We start from the raw sequence: 20,443 nt of genomic DNA, 5'->3' as shown, positions 1-20,443 counted from the left end.
TGTGACGCTGAAAACGTTTCTTTATCATAAACAAAGCACCCGAGTGTCGGAAGGTACCGGCACTCGAGGCGACGACGAACAAAGCGAAAACCCCCACCTTGAAAATGGCTACGTTGTCCGTATCGTCCTCGATACTCGAGATACACGTCGCTCTGCACAATACTATTTAACGCTACGCAGGACGACTCAGAAGAAGTGCCTGACACGATGGTGGCGGCGACGAGATCACAAACCAAGGATGCGCCTGGGGCCGCGCAGACAGCTTCATCATCTCTCCTGGTTAATCCTACCGTCCAAGAGAACTGGCCTGCGAATCCGACGACGCCGGCAGAGTTCAATACATGGATGGCTGAAACCAAGGCCGCGTTAGAAAAATGGTTGAGAGAAGCTGAGGCCGCGGCCAAAGACCCGGCGATCGAGGAAACCATCAACAACTACAACAAAGAAGCGCGGGAGAGATGGCTACCATTCGAACGACAAACGGACGTAGAAACGGGCATCATCCATGATGCAGCGCAGCAAGCGGCGATGAAAAGAGCCGTGTTGCGCGAAAGGAGAACGCGCGAGAACATACACGACGAGCACAGGACATGGAGAAAATTCGTCGAGTACCGATACGCGCAATCTGCCTGGGAAGACTTTCTATACTACCAGAATGTGTGGAATAGAAAAGGACACGATCCCTGGAAGATATATAGCGTAACGGCTGCCGAGGCAAGATACCAAGAAGCACTGGGGTCACTCAGCGCGAAAGCGAGACAGGACGTGGAAGATCTAGACTCCAACGAGGATACAGCAGCAAAAGCTCCAAATCACCTCCAGGCTAAAGATCGACAGGCCCAGAAGCCCGGTACGAACAATCAGAACAAGCTCGACCGAACGAAGATCAACGCCTACACCGACGCCTTCCACGACCCTTACATGGTATGGCTAAAACACATGATCGACCTGTATAAAAGTGCGTGTCTCGGCTATCGAAAGCGCATTCCCGGTGTTGTGGCTCCTGAGAATGCGCATCGGTATAGCCAGCCGCCTCGTGGTACTACACCGCGAAGTACGCCACGCTATCACCACCGCCATCGTCACATCGAAGAAAGGTTTCCGCGTACAAGACGGCAGCAGATAGATAGGGCTGAAGATGAAGAGGGGTCTCGGACGAAGGCGCAGAGAAGCCGGGATATGCGGCTTGAAAGGAGGGGTAGGATGGAGTCGATTACATGGAGTATTGACGAAAAGGCCTATGAGAAATTAAGAGCCGAGAAGGAGAAGGAGTTCAGCAAGAACCCACTCACCATAAACCTCCTGCCCGACGGTCACCAAACCCACCACGGCAGTCTAGAAACAAGTTTCAACTGGCCCACATCCTTCGACACCCCCGTCTCCACCATCCTTACAACCACAAAAACGCGACACCACGTCTACGACCCCCTCAGCGACCCCTCCCCCTCCCCGTCCTCCCCCAAAAGCCGAAAAAGTTTTCTGGGCTACAAGAAAGACGACAAGGGAGAGCGTATCAAGAAAATCGACAAAAGACCACACTACCAGCGCGAAATTCACATGCGCGAAGGCCTCGTCTTCCAACACCAAATGCGCGCCGATGGAACGGTAGAAGGGCGAGATCGCAACGGTGAATGGATTGGAGATTGGGTACCGGGCCAGATAGCTTCCCCCGTTTGGGTGTATGACGGGGACGGTGAACGTATTCCCTTGCCGCCGCGGTATGAATCGAGGAACAGGTTCTCTACTTTCCTGGTCAAGGAATCGCATGTCAGGGAGACAAGGCGTCAGCGACATGAAGGGGCAGGACGGGAGTATGAGGTATCGGATGATGAAAACGAGGCATGTGTGAACTCGAATGCCAACTTCTCGAGATCGGGGAATGTGAATCCGGAGTTGTTGGGTAATCCTTGGGCGGACAACCTCGACAGCGACGACGAAGGCGAAGGGGTTGGTCACCCTGGTGACAGCGATGATGAGGATAGTGACGATGACGGCGATTTGTTTGCGCAGTCGTATAGAGAGTGCTCGGAGAGTGCTGCAACGAGACAAGCGCGGTTGTTGTTGGAGGATATGCGAGAGAGGTTTGGTGTGCTTGAGAGCTGGACTGTGAAAACTGTTAGAGACTTGCAACGGGACGGTAATGATGGTTCCGTGGTTGTTGGGGATGAAGAGATTATAGATTGGTATAAGAGCGAGACGGAGAGGTCGTAGATAGTTGGTGTGATTGATGTTTGCTATCTCCTTCAAGTTGGTATCACCTGTGTCCTGTGAGCTCGGCCAGGCCTGCTACTCGACTGTTAACAATGCACTCTAGATGATATAGTGAAAGAGAGAGCTGAGTGGCGCTAACTGATTGTGTGCTCGAAAACTCAAGTAGCCACCGCGCATTGACCATCACAACAGTGAGTAGTCGATAACTATTTGCTACAAGTTAGCAACCACCTACAATCAACTCGATAAAGACATCCGCAACCCTTTGTCGCATTCTAAGCGCCTTACTTCAACACGAAGCGTCCGCCAAAGCTCTTCGCATAGCCATCATGAATGACATCATCCTACCAGATGCGGCGTCTCCAGAGCAAAGCCGCCCCCAGGACACGTTCACACCCACTCAAGGTGTTCCCGATGAAGCTGCGAGCACTCCAATGAGCATTGAAGATGCGATGGCCACAGAAGAAAGCCGCCTCCAGGACGCATCTACACCCACTCAAGATAATCCTGATGAAGCGGCGCGCACTCCTCGCAACATCGAAGATGCTGCGTCCCCAGAAGAAAGCCGACCCCAAGACGCAGCCGTACTCACCCAAGATATTCCCGATGAGGTAGTGTGCACTCCATTGAACATTGAAGATGCGGCCGCCCCAGAAGAAAGCCGTCCCCTGGACGCACCCGCACCAACCCAAGACATTCCCGATGAAGTAGCGCGCACTCCCTGGAGCGTCGACGAGCGCCTTTTCATCCAGCTACAAGCCGGATTTGCACTCACCGCCGCCTTCCTGCCCATCTGTACAGTACTCCCGCCGACAGGCCAGAGCGGCTACTACGTCTTTCGCCGCTTCTTCAATGACGCCCAGCAAGGTACCGCCGAGGCCGCTTCCGACGAGAACCCTACCACGACCTTGAGAACCCAAGAAGAATACCTACTCAAACGGCAGGAGTTGGTACACAAGACACTGTCAATAACGGATGACTTGGTGCGGAAGGCGATGAAGTCCGGAGAGTTCATGAGGGGTAAGATGTGGATAATCGAACAGGAAGTCTTCGACAAGTACCGAGAGATCCGCGAAGACTATGGCATCGATTTGCCAATCGATGACCCGAGGCACTCCGAGGAGATGCGCGAGTTCCTGTACCGGATTGTTTGCGCAAGGTTCCCCAAGTCGTTGGGACATAGTCCCACCAGCTCAGATGCGGACGAGAATGGCACCGCTATGGCCTATACTGACGACGACATGTATGAAGGCTCAACCCAAAGCTCTCCGCCTGAAGACGAGTTTGAGAATACCGAGAGCGCTTCGCCGGCGGAGGAAGACGCGCCAGCCACGGAGGAGACTACACGACAGACACGTACTAGGGCCAGGAAGTCCACCGCCGCCCTCGACGACGACAACGCATTCCCACCGGTCCGTCAGTCCGGTCGGAAAGTCCGTGTAACCGGCAAAGCGGAAACGGCGCAGACAGGTACGAAACGCACCAGGCGAAACACAATTGTGGGAGAGGAGAGCGAAGATGAGGATGAGGATGGAGAAGAAGACATCGCGGAAGATGAAGAAGAAGAAAAGGGTGGAGCGTCACCGAAGAAGCGCGCCAAGAAGGCCGTCCGGAAGACCGCCCAGAAGACCGCAAAGCCGAAGACCAAGAAGGGTCATGGTCCGAATCGGAAGCTGAACGATGCCTGGTCGCAAGCAGAGCGCGAGGTCATCATAGCACTCTTCAACAAGATCATAGCCGAGAAGGGCCTTATTCACTGGGCGGAACATATCAGTGCCCTCTTCTACGAGGCCACCGACGCGGTGAACGCGCATAGGGCCCTGGATAAAGCCACATATCCTGGTGATCCTCGCGGCATGGATGGTGTGCGCACTCAGGTTCACAAGAAGGCTGCTTATAAGCGCATTAAAGCGCAAGCTGACGCGCTGAGGACTAGGAAGGCCGATCCAAAGAAGACGGTGACAGAGGCGGAGCTCAAGCCTCGAGATGTGTTCAAGGCGACGGATCTCGAGCCCGATAGCGGCAAGAAATGAGGACAAGGAATGGAGACTTGGATGGTGAAGGTGGTGTCGATGTATTTAGCGGATATCGATGAATGGGCGGAACGTAGGTGGTCTTGGAATACATGTCCGTCGGGGCGACATCAAGGCAACGGCTTTCGCCAATGAGCTGGAAGGTGGTGACTGAAGGTAGCGCTGTAGATTGGACAAGGCGTGAGTGGCGCTGTGAGGCACCGACGATCAGCAATTCTCGAGGCCGTCGCCCGTTACTATAGCAATGAAAAGATGAAAGATATATATCCAAATGTGCTGGTTGTGCTTACTGAGTGTCTTCACGACGCGCGCCTGCTTAAGAGGGAATGGCATGCGTTTGCCTGAATAGATTGAGCCTGTCACGAGGAACATACGTGCGTGCGGCGAAAGTCATTCGGGCAGAGGGATGCGAGCAAGTCGTGATGCGATGGCGGAAGACGACAAAGCCAGGCGCCAAGGTGAGGTTGAGGTTTGCAGCTAGTAGGTCATGACGTCACTGCCGACGCGTCGATGCGGGAAACCTCCTCACCGAACCCGATACCTACTGTTAAGCATCCTCCTAAACCGCGTCGCAATGCTCTTTATCTTCGTCAAAAGAGCGGTCGAACAATATGCGACAGGCTGCAGACACAATGCCTTTTACTACGCAGTACTACCGCTACTGCGTCTATTCCAGCCCGAGCCGACCTCAATACTCGACCATGCAGACTATTCTTTCACCTCTGGGCACCCCAAAACACGCGACATGCTATGTAGATCCGCTGCATACGCGGGCACCATGACCATGAATTAGTCCTTCTGGTCAAAGCGCATCGTAGAAAGCCTCTCACGGTATTGCGCAGCTTTGCAGCCCGGTAACCCTGATACAGCTGAGCATCGCTGATCTGAGCCGTCAATCTCACGAGACGTCCGCGCGACATATACGCAAACAATAAGCGTGTAGGCGTGGCTTGCCAAATGACATGCTGAAGAGGGCCATGCATCGATATCAACACGCGGGAAAGGTATCGCGTGTCGCTTGCTGCTAGAAGCGCGTGAGGAAGGTCGAAAGCTAATCAAGTATAAAGACTGGTGTCATCGATGGAGTTACTGACAGACTATCGTTACTTCACAGTACCATGGCTTCAGAGGATCACTACAAACACGCAAGATTACTCTACGCCCGTCTCAAGGCTGAAGCCGGCGACTACCCGCACTGGAATGGATTACACATCTACGACATGATCAAGGAGGGTGTTAGCGACGAACACATCAAAGCCGAGTGGAGTGGTACTGTGTTGATGTATCAAGACTCATCGGGCGGAGCGGCAGACGTCTTCTCGCGCTTGAGTCGTTTCGGTGTTACTCGTCATGGCATTGACCAAAATTTTGTCGCAGAATGGATGGAAGATGGAATGTCAGAACGAACCATCGCCTTGCAGTACCTTCTATCTCCACTGGAGCCAACTATCGAGGATGTAAAGGCATGCTTAGCTGAGCTCCAACGTCAAATGGGCCCTTGTCCATCGATGACGGAAGAGTATATCCGCAGATGCATGGAAGACCGTACCCTTGGCGAAGACCTTGCTATGGAGTATGCAAAGCGCCGACAAGAAGCGCAACTGGCAGATCAAACAGACGTTCCACGACCAATGTCCGACGAGGACTTGTGGTTCGAGCTGCATTACGGTCTTCTATACGCTACCACGAAACTTCCGTCGGAGCCCGTCGTTTTGCGGCATCCACGGCACTCCGTGCATCAATACAAGATTCACTTTAACGACGGGCCTGGTATTGACGATGGCCTCTTCAACGCCAAGACGAGAAGATTGGCCAGAGACACGGTCATGAGGCTAGATTGGCGACTGGACCCATTCATCAAAGCAGGCGGTCACCCAATAGCCTTGCGAACAACCGTTACGTCGGATCATCTGGCCGCATACCGGAAGATACGTAAAGTCATCATAGGTGATGAGAGCAACACAGACGTGGAGAGTCATAGCGTGCGCTTGCAGTTCCTCATGGACCTAGCGGCAAAGTTACATCCAAATCTAGCCTCACCGCCTATGCAGTCTACTGATGTGGTAGCACCAGTGGAAGCGTTCTCCAAAAGCCTCTGGACCGAAATGGAACGTCACGCCCTCTGGCGCGCCATCAACAGGTGGTGCAAGGATAATGGTGTAGATCAATTCGAATCAGGCAACATAGGCATAGTCACATGTCAGACTTTTGCTGACGATATCAAAGCAGATTGCGCGATTAGAGGTAGAGGATCAGAGCGCAGTGCAGAGAGCGTCCAAAGCCAAGTAAAAGACGCGATGCGGAGGGCCAAGACGGTAGCGAACAAGCCGATCACGGAGCTGGCCTTGCGTGCAAAGGCAATGAAAAAGAAACTCATCGACAAAGGCGTCGACTCTGTCCCAAAGAGCGAAAGGTTTCCGAAAGCAGCCATTGATATCCCAGGGGACAATGAGTCGGACACTGATTAGACGGGTTCTGCAAATGTTCAGGATGAGAGAGATGTTCGGATCAGGTTAGCTAGATGTTAGCTACAACGAAATCTAGCCTTCCTTCATGACCTAGCACTGAGTTTACAGGGTGAGTCTGACAGTGTTATGCCGAGCAAATTACGAGGATGCTGCGAATAGTGTGACATGGTGGCAACGTAGTGGTAGGACAAGCAATCTTCACGTGGTTCCGCGCGATTGCTATAGCCCAAACTAACCTGATCATATCAGTCGCTTGATACCGTTCCTTACAAACACCCTGGCGTATAAAGAAGCAGGCCAGTATGGCGTTACCTTCGATCAATACACGGAATTATCACCATGACCGACAACCTCGACACTCCAGCCATCCCGTACGCCGAATGGAACAGAGATCAGCGCGCGTGGATTCATCTCTACTACAAACTTTTGTTGCAAACCAGGCGTCAAAACCCATCTTTCCCGGTCTGCACTAGCGACAGCGTAGCTGCAATTGCTCATCAAATGTTCTTCCGCAGCCCTGAAGAGAAGCAAAATGGCATGAAACCGCACTCTTTGGAGGACGATAAGGTCTATAAGGCTACATTTATTCGGTACCGAAATGTCGGTCTCCCAAATATAATGTCTCATATAGTGCAGCTCTGCAAGGAAAATATCGAGTTAGACTCTCGTTGCAGCATACCTCAGGTCTTCATCAATAGACCGATGCTAGACGAATACATCAAGATCAGCGGGAGGTATTGGGGCGGCGGCCCAGAAAGCGATGATCCAGAGCCCTGGAAGTCGCAGACTGTTCTCTGGGATTTCATCTCAGCGACAGTAACCGAGAGGTTCCTTCACCGTGGGGTTCTGGACAGCCAGGACACTCTTGTGCAGTCATTCGCTCGAGTAGATGAGGACAGCGGAAAATATGCACCACCTCCCACTGATGAGGAACGCGCGGAGTTGAGGCTGCTGCAGCAACTCATTCAGCGTCGACTTGCTAGAGCTGACGATGACGATCCATCGATGGCATAGCGTAGGGGGCATAGTGACTTGATCCATGTGGACACCGGATATGCTGTGGTCTCGTTTCAGCATCTTGCGTGGAAATGAAGTTCAATGTATGTCAATTTACACAACATGTCTACTTCATAGTCATTTGAAATATGGCTTTCATAACCCAAGATTGTGTAAGTGACGAGTCTTCAGTCTTTGCGCAGGGCCTGATTTCCACATGCTTCTGATGTGTGCATGCCGTCTAGGCGCGTAATATCAGTCATTCATTCAATATGGATCAGAGCATCCAATCCCGAAGAGTGTGGGTTTGATTCCTCCCGCAGACCAGAATTCACAACTGTCCCAGACCTCTTTCTCACCCTGTAGGACGCGTCTTGCCACGTCGTACCAGTCGACACGCCCGAGCCCTGCCGGTACCAACACAAGACGGAATTCCCGTCGTAGAGAATCATTTTGGCGCAAGGACAGCCTTTATTCTGACATGTACTGCAAGCTTCAAGCTCACCGGTCTCCCGTGCGTCCTTTGATACCTTGCCTTTTGCATATACAATTGTTCGAACGCATCCTCGTCCCACGTTCGCTAGCCGGTTGCCTTCTCTCACCATCGTGGCATAGGAATTGTGGTGGGCAGTGTCGGCTTTGTTGTATTGGACATCGTTGCTGGCGCTGAACCAGTATTGGAATTCTTCTTCAAGTGTCTGTTGCGCGGCGGGAGACAAGTCGTTGACCGTTCGATAGCTGACTCCGTCTCCGCCTTCGCCCTCAACGCAGAATAGCCAAGGTATGTCCTCGGCAGACGAAAAGGGTCGACTTTTGACCGCGAAAACCGACTTCGTCCTCCGCCTTTTCGGTCGCTGTGTCGATGGGTGGTCTTGGTCGAGTTCGTGCGGGCGCTTGTTAACGGTGAATGTAGGTGGAATCTCGGATTCCTCGGGGGCTGGACATCAAGTCAGTGCTTGTTCAACTTCAGACTGACGAGAAGGATGCGCTCCTTACTGGGTTCATCTCGGCCAAATTCCGAGCCATCAGAAATATGTGATGAGGTTGGAGAAGTCTCGTTGTCTTGGCTGTGACCACGATGCGAATGATCTGTTGGCTCAAAGCTAGAGGCTTGCGGTGCCGAAGGTAAGTAATCAACCGCTTCTGCGATATGATCAGACCGCGGTATGGCTGGCAGCGGCGGCTTTGTCATTCTACCTCCTCCCGGCTTGGGTATGATATCGTAGAATTTCCGATATTGCTCTTCCGAGTCGAAGAGCTGCTTCTTGGTATCGGAGAGTTCTTTCGTGATGTTGGAAAGCTGTTCCCGCGTAAGAAGCTTCTCTGTACGCTCTTTCTTGGTCGCTTTGTGAGCATCGCGCACTTCGTCCTGGAGGCGAGTAACCAGGATCTCGTGCTCCACTTTGATCTTCGCTTTCTCCGTGGCGTGCTCGAGGTCTTTGGTCCGCAACTCTTCCTCTGATTTAAAGAATGCGATATGTAGCCCGGCGTGTGCGGCGTCGGGATCGGTCTTGGGTCGTACACCTGCTGCGAAGAAGACGTTAGTCTTGATGCTCAATTGGATTCCACAATTCTGCATGTAAAGGCCAAGGTCTTCTCTGCTCTCTTCGGATGACTCACCTGCTAAGTCGAGTTGTTGCTGAAGTTGAGCGATCTTGGCATCTTTGTCCTCGCATGTCTCGCAAAGCTCATCCGTGTTCTTCTCTTTGTTCGACGAGGTCTTGATATTTTCCTTGAGGGTATGGTTCTCCTCCCACAGCTGTCCGATTTTGGTGTATAAATCAGTCAGTTTTCGCTTCTGTTCCTCGGCGTTGCTAAGAGCAGCATCGCGTTCACGCTGAAGTCGAGACTCGCTCTCACTGACCTTGCGCCCCGGGTTCATTAGACTGTGCGAATATGGTGGGCGTGGTGAGAGACAGTAAGCAGTAACAAGGGTGCCGAGGCAGAGATTTCGCGTCTTACAGGAGGGCGGTGGGGGTGCGACGCATGCGCTTCAGGAAAGAGCAAACGGGCTTAATCACGTGCGTGTTAGTTAGCGCAGAGTTAACTGTGCCCAGGTCGATGGTATGTGTAGATGAGAATAGTCGAAGATACAATACTGCATAATTTGTTTCGCTCGATTAATGTTCCAATAGTACTATCATGAACTACCACAGCTTCCATGAGCTCCGCGCTTCGACAGTGCCGTTGCAAGGGACTGCTGTGCCGTTGCTTGAGCTTACAACACCCTTGCTCTGAACCTCAGTACCCTCGCTCGTGCTTTCGGTACCGTTGCTCGGGTTCCCAGCGGTAGTCACCCTGCCTAAAGATGGGTGTACGAAGTCAGTAATCATCTCACAACAGTTCGTACATGGATATCACTTGCTGTTACCATTGAACGCAAGTAGGTTCACCGAGCCCATGGGATCCGTCACGACATTGGGCGTAGCTAGTGCGTACACCCTGGCCTTGACGTCAGCGGCAGTCGATGGTCCTTCAAGACCACGCAGATACGAGACCAAGCCCGCTACGTGAGGAGATGCCATGGAAGTACCAGTCAACGTCCTCGTCTCTGTGTCGCCCAGGTTAGACGCCGATACGATGTTCGTTCCAGCAGCGAAGATGTCGACCGCAACGCCGTAGTTGGAGCCTCCACCGCCGCTGTGCCTCTTGTTGGTGATTTCGATGTTTCCAACACAGATAACTTCAGGGGAGCGAGCTGGCGAGCTGTTGATAGCAGGGGAATCCTCGTTTCCTGCCGATGCCACGACGAGAACGCCTTTCTTCCAGGCTGCAGTGATGGCGGCATCCCATGTTGTTGACGCAGAAGAGCCAAGCGAAACGTTGATGACGGCGGTGTTTTGGCGGCCCTTGGAAACAATGTCGTTGACTGTCCAGTCGAATCCGGCGAAGACATCTGATGCGCTTCCGGTGTCACTGTCCAAAACCTTGACGCCGATAATGTTGGTCTTCTTAGCGACACCGTACTTGGCGCCACCCACGGTTCCAGCTACATGCCTGGGACTTGTCAGGATATGAGAATGAATGTTTTAGAGGGTGTGACTTACGTTCCATGGCCTTCGTTGTCGGCGTCGGCGGTGCCTCTCACGGCATTGTAGCCCCAAGTCGCTCGTCCCTCGAAGTCGCTATGACTGATACGAACACCAGTGTCTGAAAGATAATGTCAATACCGATTCAATATTGTCATCACTTTCGTGACTTACCCATAACGTAAGAGAAGGTGCCTTTGCCGGCAGTGTCATCATACACGTATGAAGTGGCTCCTACCTTGCGGGAAGAGATGCTGGCTAAACCCCACGGTGCGCTCGCTTGAGTCACCACCGCGTTGATCCTCACGATAAAGTCCGGTTCAATGGTGAGGACCTCAGGGAGGGCCTTCAGCTCTTCAACGGTTGCCTCATCGAACGACCCAGCGTAGGCTTTGAAGTCGCCAAACCCGTACTCGCGGTCCACTGGAGCACCAACGGGACCATCGTCGCCTCGTCGAGCCAGATTGCGGGCATGTATGCTGCGCACAGTGTTGTGGTGGGCTGCGATGGATGCAACGTCGGTATCAGGCTTCAGCTGAACGATGTATTTTCCGGGGATGATCTCGTTTGCTGGAGGCGCCACAACGGGAGCAGCTTGGGCCAGGAAAGGGGCTGCAGCTGCAGCGAGCGCGGTGATGCGGGTGAAAAACTGCATTCTGCCTGTTGATCGTGGGTGCGGCGTGTGGAAATCAAGGTCGATTTGCCTACTACTGCTGGACTACGTGCGCTTTTTGACTTGCACCATCTTCGTCGCATAGGCTACGATACGACTAATCGTTAATCCAAGCATCGCGCTTTTCTTGACTACTGCCTGTTTGGGCACAGCTCCCGTAATGCAGTTCGTATAAGAGGCGATGCCGGTAGCGGTAGATGAGAATCTTCCGACTCATGGTCGGCCAAGACGGTCGCGCCAGGGGTAATTTTGGAAACGGGATGGGAAACAACCCTGTTTTTCCGGCCAGCGCTTTCCATTTCGAGCGTGACTACCGGGCGCGAAGCGATGGACACGGGATCCGGCGTCGTATTTTGTGGATAGATCCCACATCGGAATGCACTCCGCAAAATCGGGCCTTGTAAAATCAATGCCATTGTTCGCGACAACAGAACAGGCAGGTTCCAAGAGTCTGTATATTGCGAAAGGCTCGAAAATATGGGGAGAGATAAGGATCAGTGTGGGCAATAGAGCACTATCAAGGGTAAAGGGCAGTAGATGATGCAAAACGCTGTTCAGAGTGGTGGACTTTTCGGAGAGAAGAGTCTGCGGTGCATCTGGAGCCGTATTGCATCAGTCCAACAGACGCAACGAGAAGGAGACCGTCCGGACAAGAGATAACATCGTGTACTATTGACGACTTGAATTGCGTGGTGGTCTCGTACTGGAAGAATCTGCTGGGCGGGCGGTCCCGAGATCTTGAGCGGCTTGCGGCAGATATCGGCGCGACTACGGAAGTAGATAGCGAGGGCTATCAGTCCAATCCATTGAGCTGGTTGATGATTTAACACCGAACAGTCGCTGCTTCGTGCTACCTGTATTAGCTGATTATGGTCGACGCATGATGTGTGTAGATGATGGGCATGCGGGTGAAAAGGAGTAGCGAGAAAGCCGCTCCGGTCGATAACAGGCTGGACTGGTTGCGCTAGATGACTCAGCAACTCCCGAAGTCCCTCCCGCCATCCTGGCGCGAAAGCTGTCGCAAACTTCAACACCACAGAATAATGGTCACGCGTCGTGGGGCCCTGCATCAACCTGCATTTTTCCATGTCTTCGCTCAGATGTCACGGTAGCTTGCGACAGCGCGTAATGAATAGATGGAATAGATGGACTACCTAGGTGTACAAGAAGTCCGATTCTCTTCCGCCTGTTGACCTTAGTTCGCCTCTACGCTATAGCATCCGATGCACTACCTTCGATCCACGCAAAGTGCTGATGAAAACGGCGAGACCTTCCATCTCTACCTGGGCCGAAATCTTGCTGACTCCTTCTCATCCCATTCCGCCTCTAACAAAAGAACAAGTTCTACTCATCCTCTCCAACTACTTCTTCCTCATCATCATCGCCAAACTCAAAGATCATGTCAACTTCGCGGGTGATGTCCTCGTCGTCGCCATCGGTCTCATCGACTTCCTTAGCAGCATGTGCTTCATTACGACCATCCATCTCGGCCTTGGTGAGATGCGCGTCTCGTCCAAGTTGTACCCTGCCTTTGGCACTGAGCCGAGGACGTTTGTCAGACTTGCGCGGGGAAGAGGGCAGCGAATCGTCGTCATCGTCATCTTCGTTCGAGCCAGATTCGATGGAAGTCTCGTCGTCGGAATCGTGCTTGCGCTTCTTGCCGGATTTGTTGTGTTCGGACGGTATCTGTCGCGTCGCCTTTGCCAAGAAGCCGGCAACGTCGATAGCCTGATCAGGATAGCGCTCGTCGACCGGGATGCTTTCACCAGATTCAATCCGCGCAGCCAGCTTCTGGCCCTCAATGTATAGCATGCCCAGGGGCTCGTTGGGTTTATTGGTAATCTGCTGTCTCGCCCAACCACTGACCGAGTCAACTGAACGCAGAAACCCTGTCTTTGCCACAAGGGTAGCCTGGAGATCCTCCCTCCCACTCTCCATGACCCGAGGTAGGAGCTTATCCACGCCGTTCTTCTTGACCCAACTGTTCACCCACTCGTAAACAACGGCACGCTCATTATCGGTCCAGGGATCGCGCATCTTGGTCGTCTCACCAGTGTCACGATTGCGCCACTGAGAGAGCTTCTTGCGGTACCTCAAAACCGAAGTATCATCGTTAAGATCGATTTGGTCAAGAAGGTCGAGATCGACGAGGTGTTCGTGGATGTAAGCATTTGTGGCTGTGTCGAAGACCATGAACTTGAAGGTAGGTGCCCAGCTCGTCTCGCCGCGCATCCAGGTCTCTCCATCATCTGATGTCACCCAAGATGTGTCTTTCCGCTTGTTCGGAATGGTGACGGCAGCGGGGTCGGGAACGAGATACTTGGGACGAGTTTTGTCGCGCCACATACGGGTCAGCTCCTGCTCAGTGTACTTGATGGCGATCTCTGGAATGACGTCCAGCTGCGCCAAGACCTTTCCCAGTGGAGTGGTGACACGATGGTGCACCCGAATGCAATCGCGCTTGTTCATCACGCGTATGAACTCCTCCGCATCTAGACGAGCCGTCTGGTTGAAGACGGGTTTAGGTCGCTTGTGCTGCCAGTTATCGAAGTCGTATTGGAGCACGTATATCGAATCGAAGAAGGCTTTCATCTTATCGAACTTCGTCGGGTGCGTCCAAGGGTCGACATCGGGGTCGAGACCCTTCTTCCTGGCCTTCTCCACCAACGCACCATACAAGCTCACCAATTCCTTACTCAAAAAGAGCTGCGATAGTGATTGGTGTTCTGGGTTCACGTCGCCATGCACGCGGTTCTTGGGCTCAGCGTTCAGGTTCGCCTGCGACTGCTTCTTGATCGCCGCAGTCAAATTCGGGACGAGCTGGTCGCACAAATTCTGGTGTTGCCGAAGTCGCTCGGAACTATTACTTTTGGCGGACCAGTGTGTCGCGACGCCTTCTTCGGTGACATCTCCAGCCAGAAAGGCGTCGAGCTGTCGAACTTGAGCTGGAATGTCCAGGTCAACTACTGGCTGCGAGGGATGTCGCGTCAGCGCCAGCAGTGTCGAGTATGTCAGGAGAATGTGTAATCTCTCAGGGTTCAAAGGTACGTTCGATAGCGCTGGCGGTGTCTTCGTCTCGTCTTCGTTGTCGCGATTTTGCGTAGTGTTTCTGGCAGGCGCAAGCTCGCTGACGCAGTCATCTTTCACGATGGTGAACGCAATCGATGTGTCTAGAGTGCAGAGCGTCAGCATTGCTTCACGATATGTTCACAGTTAGCAGTGCAATATTCACAATTCTCGTCAATGTCGTTGGCGGTGTCGCCATTCGCAGGCGGCGTCACATCAACTCGCTTGTCTTTGTCGCTCGCCATTGTGTAATTGCTATCCTTATATGCAACCCGTCCACAAGTCTCTTGATCACGTTTGAGGTGTTACTTGCTTAGAGCCTGACGTTGATAGCGGATCATCTGGCAACAGTCTGTGCGTGAGGAGCCTTGGCGATCGAAGGTGAAGAAGACTTGCTGGTGAGCAAACAGCTAGCAGAACGAGCACATAATGACGCCATAGCAAACAGAGGCACAATCCACTTACAAAGAGCGGATGTACATGTCAATCGCTAGCAAGGTATGAGAGTGTCCGACGCTTTGTTCCAATCACCGTCCATACCACCTCCGGCTACGAGAACGGTGCATGCTACTGTAACTGGTATAAATGGTGGACTGGATAAATTAACAATGCAAGCTACGACGACAGTGATGTAAAATGATGCGTATTGGGTTATTTGGGAGGCTCGAGACTGCTATTTTACCGGGTCGTACCGCTAAAGGTAGGGATAAGAGGTAGCGTCGAGGTATACAATGCGTCGATAGCATCAGGGAGTACCACGTAGAAGAGACTGAGTTGCACCACGCTACTTCTCATTTGTAGCGGTCTCTATCTCGGTGATGTCAGTACACATGCTGCAGTGTTTCCAGCACGGCTATTGATATCTAAACTTACAATATGCAGTTTCTAACTCCTGCGTAGCAGCCCTGTATAGAGTGTAATTTTTATAAGGTAATAGCTTATACCTTTACTTCTTCTTTATAGCCCTCTTAAACTTTATTATAGCTTATTACTACTACTATAAAGAGTGTAAGAGACTTCTTTTTAGCTATGCACGCTCTATATTATTATTAATAGATGTAGAGGTAGTTTTTGCAGGGTACAGAGAAACATACACCTGTGTTTACCTGCCTGGCTTAGCCTATTACCTGGCATCTTACCTTCTTTGTGATGTAGTTAGGCACTGTGTAGCTACAACTTTTGGACGTGTGCACTATACAACGTATCGTTGGCTCAACGTACCCTTCGTGAGACCAGCATCTGTACTTCCCTAATCATAACTATCGTACCATAGAGCCACATTACTTGTCTAGACTCACAAATCCAGGTTTCTATTCACTCGTATCATGTCCAGCATGCAAAGTCACGACGATAAAATCAACATTCCAAGTACTGGTGGCTTCTTCCATCCGTCAACTCCACCTCCACTTTACGCGTCAACAAGAGACTCTTGGGAGGAGGCTAACGATAGTGACTCTGATGAAGACCGCGCGTCACCCGTTCTCAATCCAACGATATCCGCAACCCAAGCCAAAGCCCCAACGTCTTTCCCCGAGCACCTGCCATACCGCCTTCCACCGCCGCCTCCATGGAAACGTCTGTGGCTTAGCGATACATTTCGCATCGCTATGGCCTTATCCTGCTTCCTCATCATCTTAGCTGGTGCAATAACAGGGGCAGCCTTCCTCATAATCTTCCTCCAGAAGGGAAGCTTTCACCCGAATGCTGGTCCTAGTATGGTGCGTTCTACAAGAACGATACAGGTCACTGTGACTACCGTTATTAGCGAACGAATGAAAGAGACTGGGACAGCAATGATGACGACGATGCAGACACGACATGCTCCGGTGACTACTGCAGTTGGTGGACTCGGGAAAGAGATGGGCCCTGTTACGACGACGATGATCTAGAAGGAGTGGAAGTGGGTTAAGATTGGGATGCGAGACGACTACTATACTGGGTCGTCCTACGAGCGTCAGTGGTACGACGTGGTGAGTGGGACATGTTGTGTTGCTAGGATTACGGGATTCAATATAATAGACACCAACTTGCTCTGTGATTTAGAACCATATGATTGCGATACAAGAACTACTGTACTGACTATATTTAGCTTTGTAACTATCGTACACACCCCGTCATGATGGCCTGAAGCCTCTCAACTCACCCATCGCGAGGCGGAAAACGTGAATCCCAGTGCTCTCCGTATGTTCCAAAGAGATATCTAAGACGTCTCTCAAAGCCTTCAACCGTGAATGTAGCATTACCTGGCGTCATGACGTACCTCCAGGGGCCTTCATGCATGACCGAGAAGGTGTCACCGCTATCGTTTCTGACCTGTGAAGCGGAATAAGCCGGGTTGACGACGACATAAATGTGAATACCGAGCTTGTGAAGGCGTCTGAGCAGCCTGAAGAGAACACGCAGAACGCGTCGCACTTTCCGGAGGGTTTGAGCCTTTGTACCGTGACCGGTCTCGACGATAAAGAAAATCTTGGCGCCTTTGCTGAGTCTGCACAGTTCTTCGAGGCGAGTGAGAACAACCTCACGGTTTTTCAAGTGATGCTCTGTCACCACCAGACTTAATCTTCCTATCTTGGAAGTAAGATCGAGGCCACCGCGCTCGTCGGCCGCGTAGTGCTCGAAAACCTTGCCCAGTAGCTCGTGTCGAGCGCGAAAGTCGAAACGGGCGTCTTGCTTTATCAGCTCATTTATGATGTCCATGTGCAGTCCGATACCAGTGTATTCTTCTTCGAAAGCGTGTCGTAGAGTCGAAAGGCCGTTGACAAAAGAGATCTTGCCATCTTTACTGGAGAGGAAAGTGACGGAGCTTTCGGTCAAAAGATGCCCAGCAATAATGTCGCGTAGTTCCTGCGGTAGTCGTTCATCGAAAGCTTCGCAAAAAGGGCGGCACTGGGCCTTAGCCTGAGCCTCCACTTGATCGGTGAAGCTCGTCCGTGCCAGGCGTAGATTCCCTCCTGCCTTCCTCAGCGCTTGCTTCTCTCGAATGAGCCTCGCTTTGGGGTTCGCTCTTTTCATCTTGTCAAGTTCGGCCGCTTTGTCATTGAAAGCCTCGCTAAGACTAGCGATCGTGTCGAGCGTCCTGTCAAAATGTCAGCCTTATGCACCTGGTGAGCAGACGCAGGCCTACCTTTTTGCCTCAATACGCCAATTCCCGGAGCTCATGACGCCGGTAGTGGCCATAACGGTGTTCTGTTAGGGTATGCTGGTGGAAGCCTTGCTCATCGATCTGATGAGAGGGAAGGGACAGTGGAAGTTCCCGGTGATGCACACAAAGTCGCGACAGTTTCAGCAAGTTACGGGACGAGGTTATCGGCGGTGGTTTAAAGTGATAGACGTGATAGCTGATGTTGTAAGGAAGTGCGACAAAGTTTGGTGGTTGTTGTTGATTGCGCACTAGATAGCGCAAACGGACGCCGGGGCAGTCACAGCCCGGCCACCACGTGGATGACGCGTGACAAGAGATACGGTGTAGCCAAGCATAACATCAACGGCGCGCATTACGATCTATAAGTCTTCACCGTCGATGACCTCCAATGCATGTCAGCTGGGAGCCAAAGGCTAGTAAAGGGTTGGGCACTCACCGCCAAGCCATGCCTGCGACGTTCACAGGCATGCAGTTTGTTTCCTGCTCCAACCTTGGAACGCATCCATCTCTTCTAGACGATACTGAAATTCGTCTACCAAGCCGCGATAATCTCCAAAACCAGCAATGCTGGCGCCGACAATGTAGCCAGCCTTTCTCAACCGGCACAGACACTCAATCATGGGGGCAGTACCCTCCAAGAGGAGAGCATTTTGACCATCATCAGGTATCGCCGAGGTATCCATATAGTCAAGAAGTATGTGTATCAATGCACCGGCTCGCAACTGGAACAGTAGCTCGAGATCTCGAATTTGTTCTTCCCAGCTTCGCGGAGAATACATCCGAAAGACTATATTACCAGGACGGTCTTTCTTCGGGTCGAACGCTAGAAAATCTGGAGATACGACGATACAATTCTTCGTAATGAGCTTATAACGCGAGGTGTGTATAGATGGGGCGTTCTCGTCAAGAAAGCGCCTCAAATCCACGAGGTGCCACCGTACATTGAAGGTATTTGCGCGGTACCAGACGGCCATCATTCTCGCTAGCATGGCCTTGCCGACATACTCGACCTTCCAGTAATGTGCGGGTGGATGATACTGGTCATAAGCATAAATGGGCTCGCAAGTTCCACCCGCTGCCACGCCCGTGCGACTGTGGCCTATGACGCGTTCAATGATCATGTCACACAACTCTGGGGGCAGAGAAACGAGGATACTTTGGCACATGTACTTGCATGACGCTCTTCCATAGGTATCGAAGACTTTCAAATTTTGTAAGGCTCGCGTGGCGGCCTTATGTTTCCCAGAGGCATATTGCGCATGGATACGCTGACGGGCGCTGGTCTTTTGCGTTAATGTGAGCCCGGATGGACGAGGGTTGCCTGAACTCACGCAACAGCCTGTTGATACAGCTTCAACACTTCTTTGGCAGTTGTTTCTTTACGCATGACGTTTCTTTGATTCTTGTGATAATGATCTGTTTAGAATGCGGAGGGATGGTACGCAAGAACGACTTGACATTGTGCGGGGCTAGGCAGCAGCGCGGGTATCTAGATAGCGTCTTGGCACTGTAACACGCATGCGCGGGGTGCAAATGCCATCCCAGTTGGATCGTGACATTGGCATCGTGAAGTAGTAGGTGGTGTGCGTCTCCTATTCATTGTCAGCCGAGAGCCTACCGCCATGTTCAACCGGACACTTACAGCCATACCAGATTCGAGCCATACCCAGTGGAAAAGCAACTTCGCGTATCATTGGTCGAATTTTCTGAAACCGAGTCATAGAGTGAGCCGTTGTTCGGCCATGTTGATGATAGCATGATGCCGGTGGAAAGGCCGTATCCAGCAGCCGCCAACCGTGACAGTAAGTCAGCTACAGTGGCGGTAAACTCACGCAATACCTTTCTTTCCTGATATGCATATCGATCTGGTGTCCTTGCGAGTATGGTGTAGTTATGGGGTACAATGACATAGACATGAATGGAAGCGCCTTCCTTCAACAAGAACAGGTGCTCCAGTCGTTCTAGCATGCGTGTGCGGGATGCGGAGTCCCTCACCACACCTCCTCCCGATGGCTGCATGTGAGTCCCCACGTCTCTGAGGTCGAAGGCGATGCTGATCTTTGTGACAAGCAGCTGGCGGGTTGTGTCCAACGGTGCGGGTTGAGACGAAAGGAAGCGTTCGAGATAACCCAGATCCTGTCCAAAGTGAAAACGAACCAAGCGATACCAGACTTCGAGTATCTCTTTCGAGGTCGCGTCGCCAACATTCTCGGCTTGCCAGTAGCGAGGGCCCGATTTGGTGGAAGTTGGCTCGCTTGTCGGCAATGCAGCAACGTCGCGTACTACTGAAGACAAGACATACTCGTAGATCATGTCTCTAAGTTCCCTTGGTAGTGTCGCAATTACGTTGTCGCAGAGTCCCCGACATGCAAACTCGTGATTGGTGTCCATGGCCTTTGTGGCGGAGCGTCCGGACATTTCCATTTCGTGTTGTGAGATCCTTACAGCAGTGGCGAAGCAGCCAAGATGAATTGCAGGCGCGCTGTTCGAGGCGAAAGTAGGATAGAGCGTCGAGATTACCAAAAGTACCGGTCGCGATGAGAGAGCCGGGAGGCGGAAGGTCAGGGGCGCAGAGCGGGGTTATGTACCACCTGCGCCGAAGGCGCAGGTATATTCACGACAGGCTGCATGGGTACCTATTGTTCTGCTTTCGTTTGTTTTGATCCACATCGAATCCATCAAACTCGTGTGTCGTTTAGGCTGGCGACTGTGGTTTCACTTCATGACAGCTTGGAGACCGATGTGATGCGGAGGCTCCCGAGGTCCCCAGCTAGGTAGCGTGGAAGCTAACCAGGTCTGGGCAAACCTCACGCGTGATCACG

The 20,443-nt window shown here is 52.2% G+C and overlaps 6 protein-coding genes across 6 annotated transcripts; 2 read left to right on the top strand and 4 right to left on the bottom strand.

Moving 5' to 3' along the window:
* Window positions 1-104: 104 nt before the first annotated feature.
* On the top strand, window positions 105-4,244 carry J4E87_008416 (uncharacterized protein; the record flags this gene model as incomplete). The annotated part of the gene is made up of 4 exons (XM_049380005.1): window positions 105-112; window positions 141-1,054; window positions 1,127-2,115; window positions 2,463-4,244. 4 exons carry the CDS (start codon window positions 105-107, stop codon window positions 4,242-4,244), a joined length of 3,693 nt encoding a protein of 1,230 aa, XP_049230274.1.
* A 1,118-nt stretch (window positions 4,245-5,362) lies between these two features.
* J4E87_008415 (uncharacterized protein) lies at window positions 5,363-6,712 on the top strand (the record flags this gene model as incomplete). The annotated part of the gene is made up of 1 exon (XM_049380004.1): window positions 5,363-6,712. The coding sequence occupies one exon, from the start codon at window positions 5,363-5,365 to the stop codon at window positions 6,710-6,712; it is 1,350 nt and encodes a 449-aa protein (XP_049230273.1).
* A 1,945-nt stretch (window positions 6,713-8,657) lies between these two features.
* J4E87_008414 (uncharacterized protein) lies at window positions 8,658-9,590 on the bottom strand (the record flags this gene model as incomplete). Its single annotated transcript, XM_049380003.1, has 1 exon — window positions 8,658-9,590. One exon carries the CDS (start codon window positions 9,588-9,590, stop codon window positions 8,658-8,660), a length of 933 nt encoding a protein of 310 aa, XP_049230272.1.
* Window positions 9,591-10,065: 475 nt separating this feature from the next.
* J4E87_008413 (uncharacterized protein) lies at window positions 10,066-11,392 on the bottom strand (the record flags this gene model as incomplete). Its single annotated transcript, XM_049380002.1, has 3 exons — window positions 10,066-10,705; window positions 10,756-10,858; window positions 10,912-11,392. 3 exons carry the CDS (start codon window positions 11,390-11,392, stop codon window positions 10,066-10,068), a joined length of 1,224 nt encoding a protein of 407 aa, XP_049230271.1.
* Window positions 11,393-12,754: 1,362 nt separating this feature from the next.
* J4E87_008412 (uncharacterized protein) lies at window positions 12,755-14,721 on the bottom strand (the record flags this gene model as incomplete). Its single annotated transcript, XM_049380001.1, has 2 exons — window positions 12,755-14,580; window positions 14,643-14,721. The coding sequence occupies 2 exons, from the start codon at window positions 14,719-14,721 to the stop codon at window positions 12,755-12,757; spliced, it is 1,905 nt and encodes a 634-aa protein (XP_049230270.1).
* A 1,894-nt stretch (window positions 14,722-16,615) lies between these two features.
* On the bottom strand, window positions 16,616-17,656 carry J4E87_008411 (uncharacterized protein; the record flags this gene model as incomplete). Its single annotated transcript, XM_049380000.1, has 2 exons — window positions 16,616-17,555; window positions 17,604-17,656. The coding sequence occupies 2 exons, from the start codon at window positions 17,654-17,656 to the stop codon at window positions 16,616-16,618; spliced, it is 993 nt and encodes a 330-aa protein (XP_049230269.1).
* Window positions 17,657-20,443: the final 2,787 nt, after the last annotated feature.

The sequence above is a fragment of the Alternaria ethzedia genome (assembly GCF_023757985.1).
Source record: "Alternaria ethzedia strain BMP 0044 chromosome Unknown scaffold_26, whole genome shotgun sequence".
In the NCBI taxonomy this organism is placed as follows: Eukaryota; Fungi; Ascomycota; class Dothideomycetes; order Pleosporales; family Pleosporaceae; genus Alternaria; species Alternaria ethzedia.
Note: the sequence above shows the minus strand (reverse complement) of the source record. Positions and strands in the feature narration are given on the sequence as shown.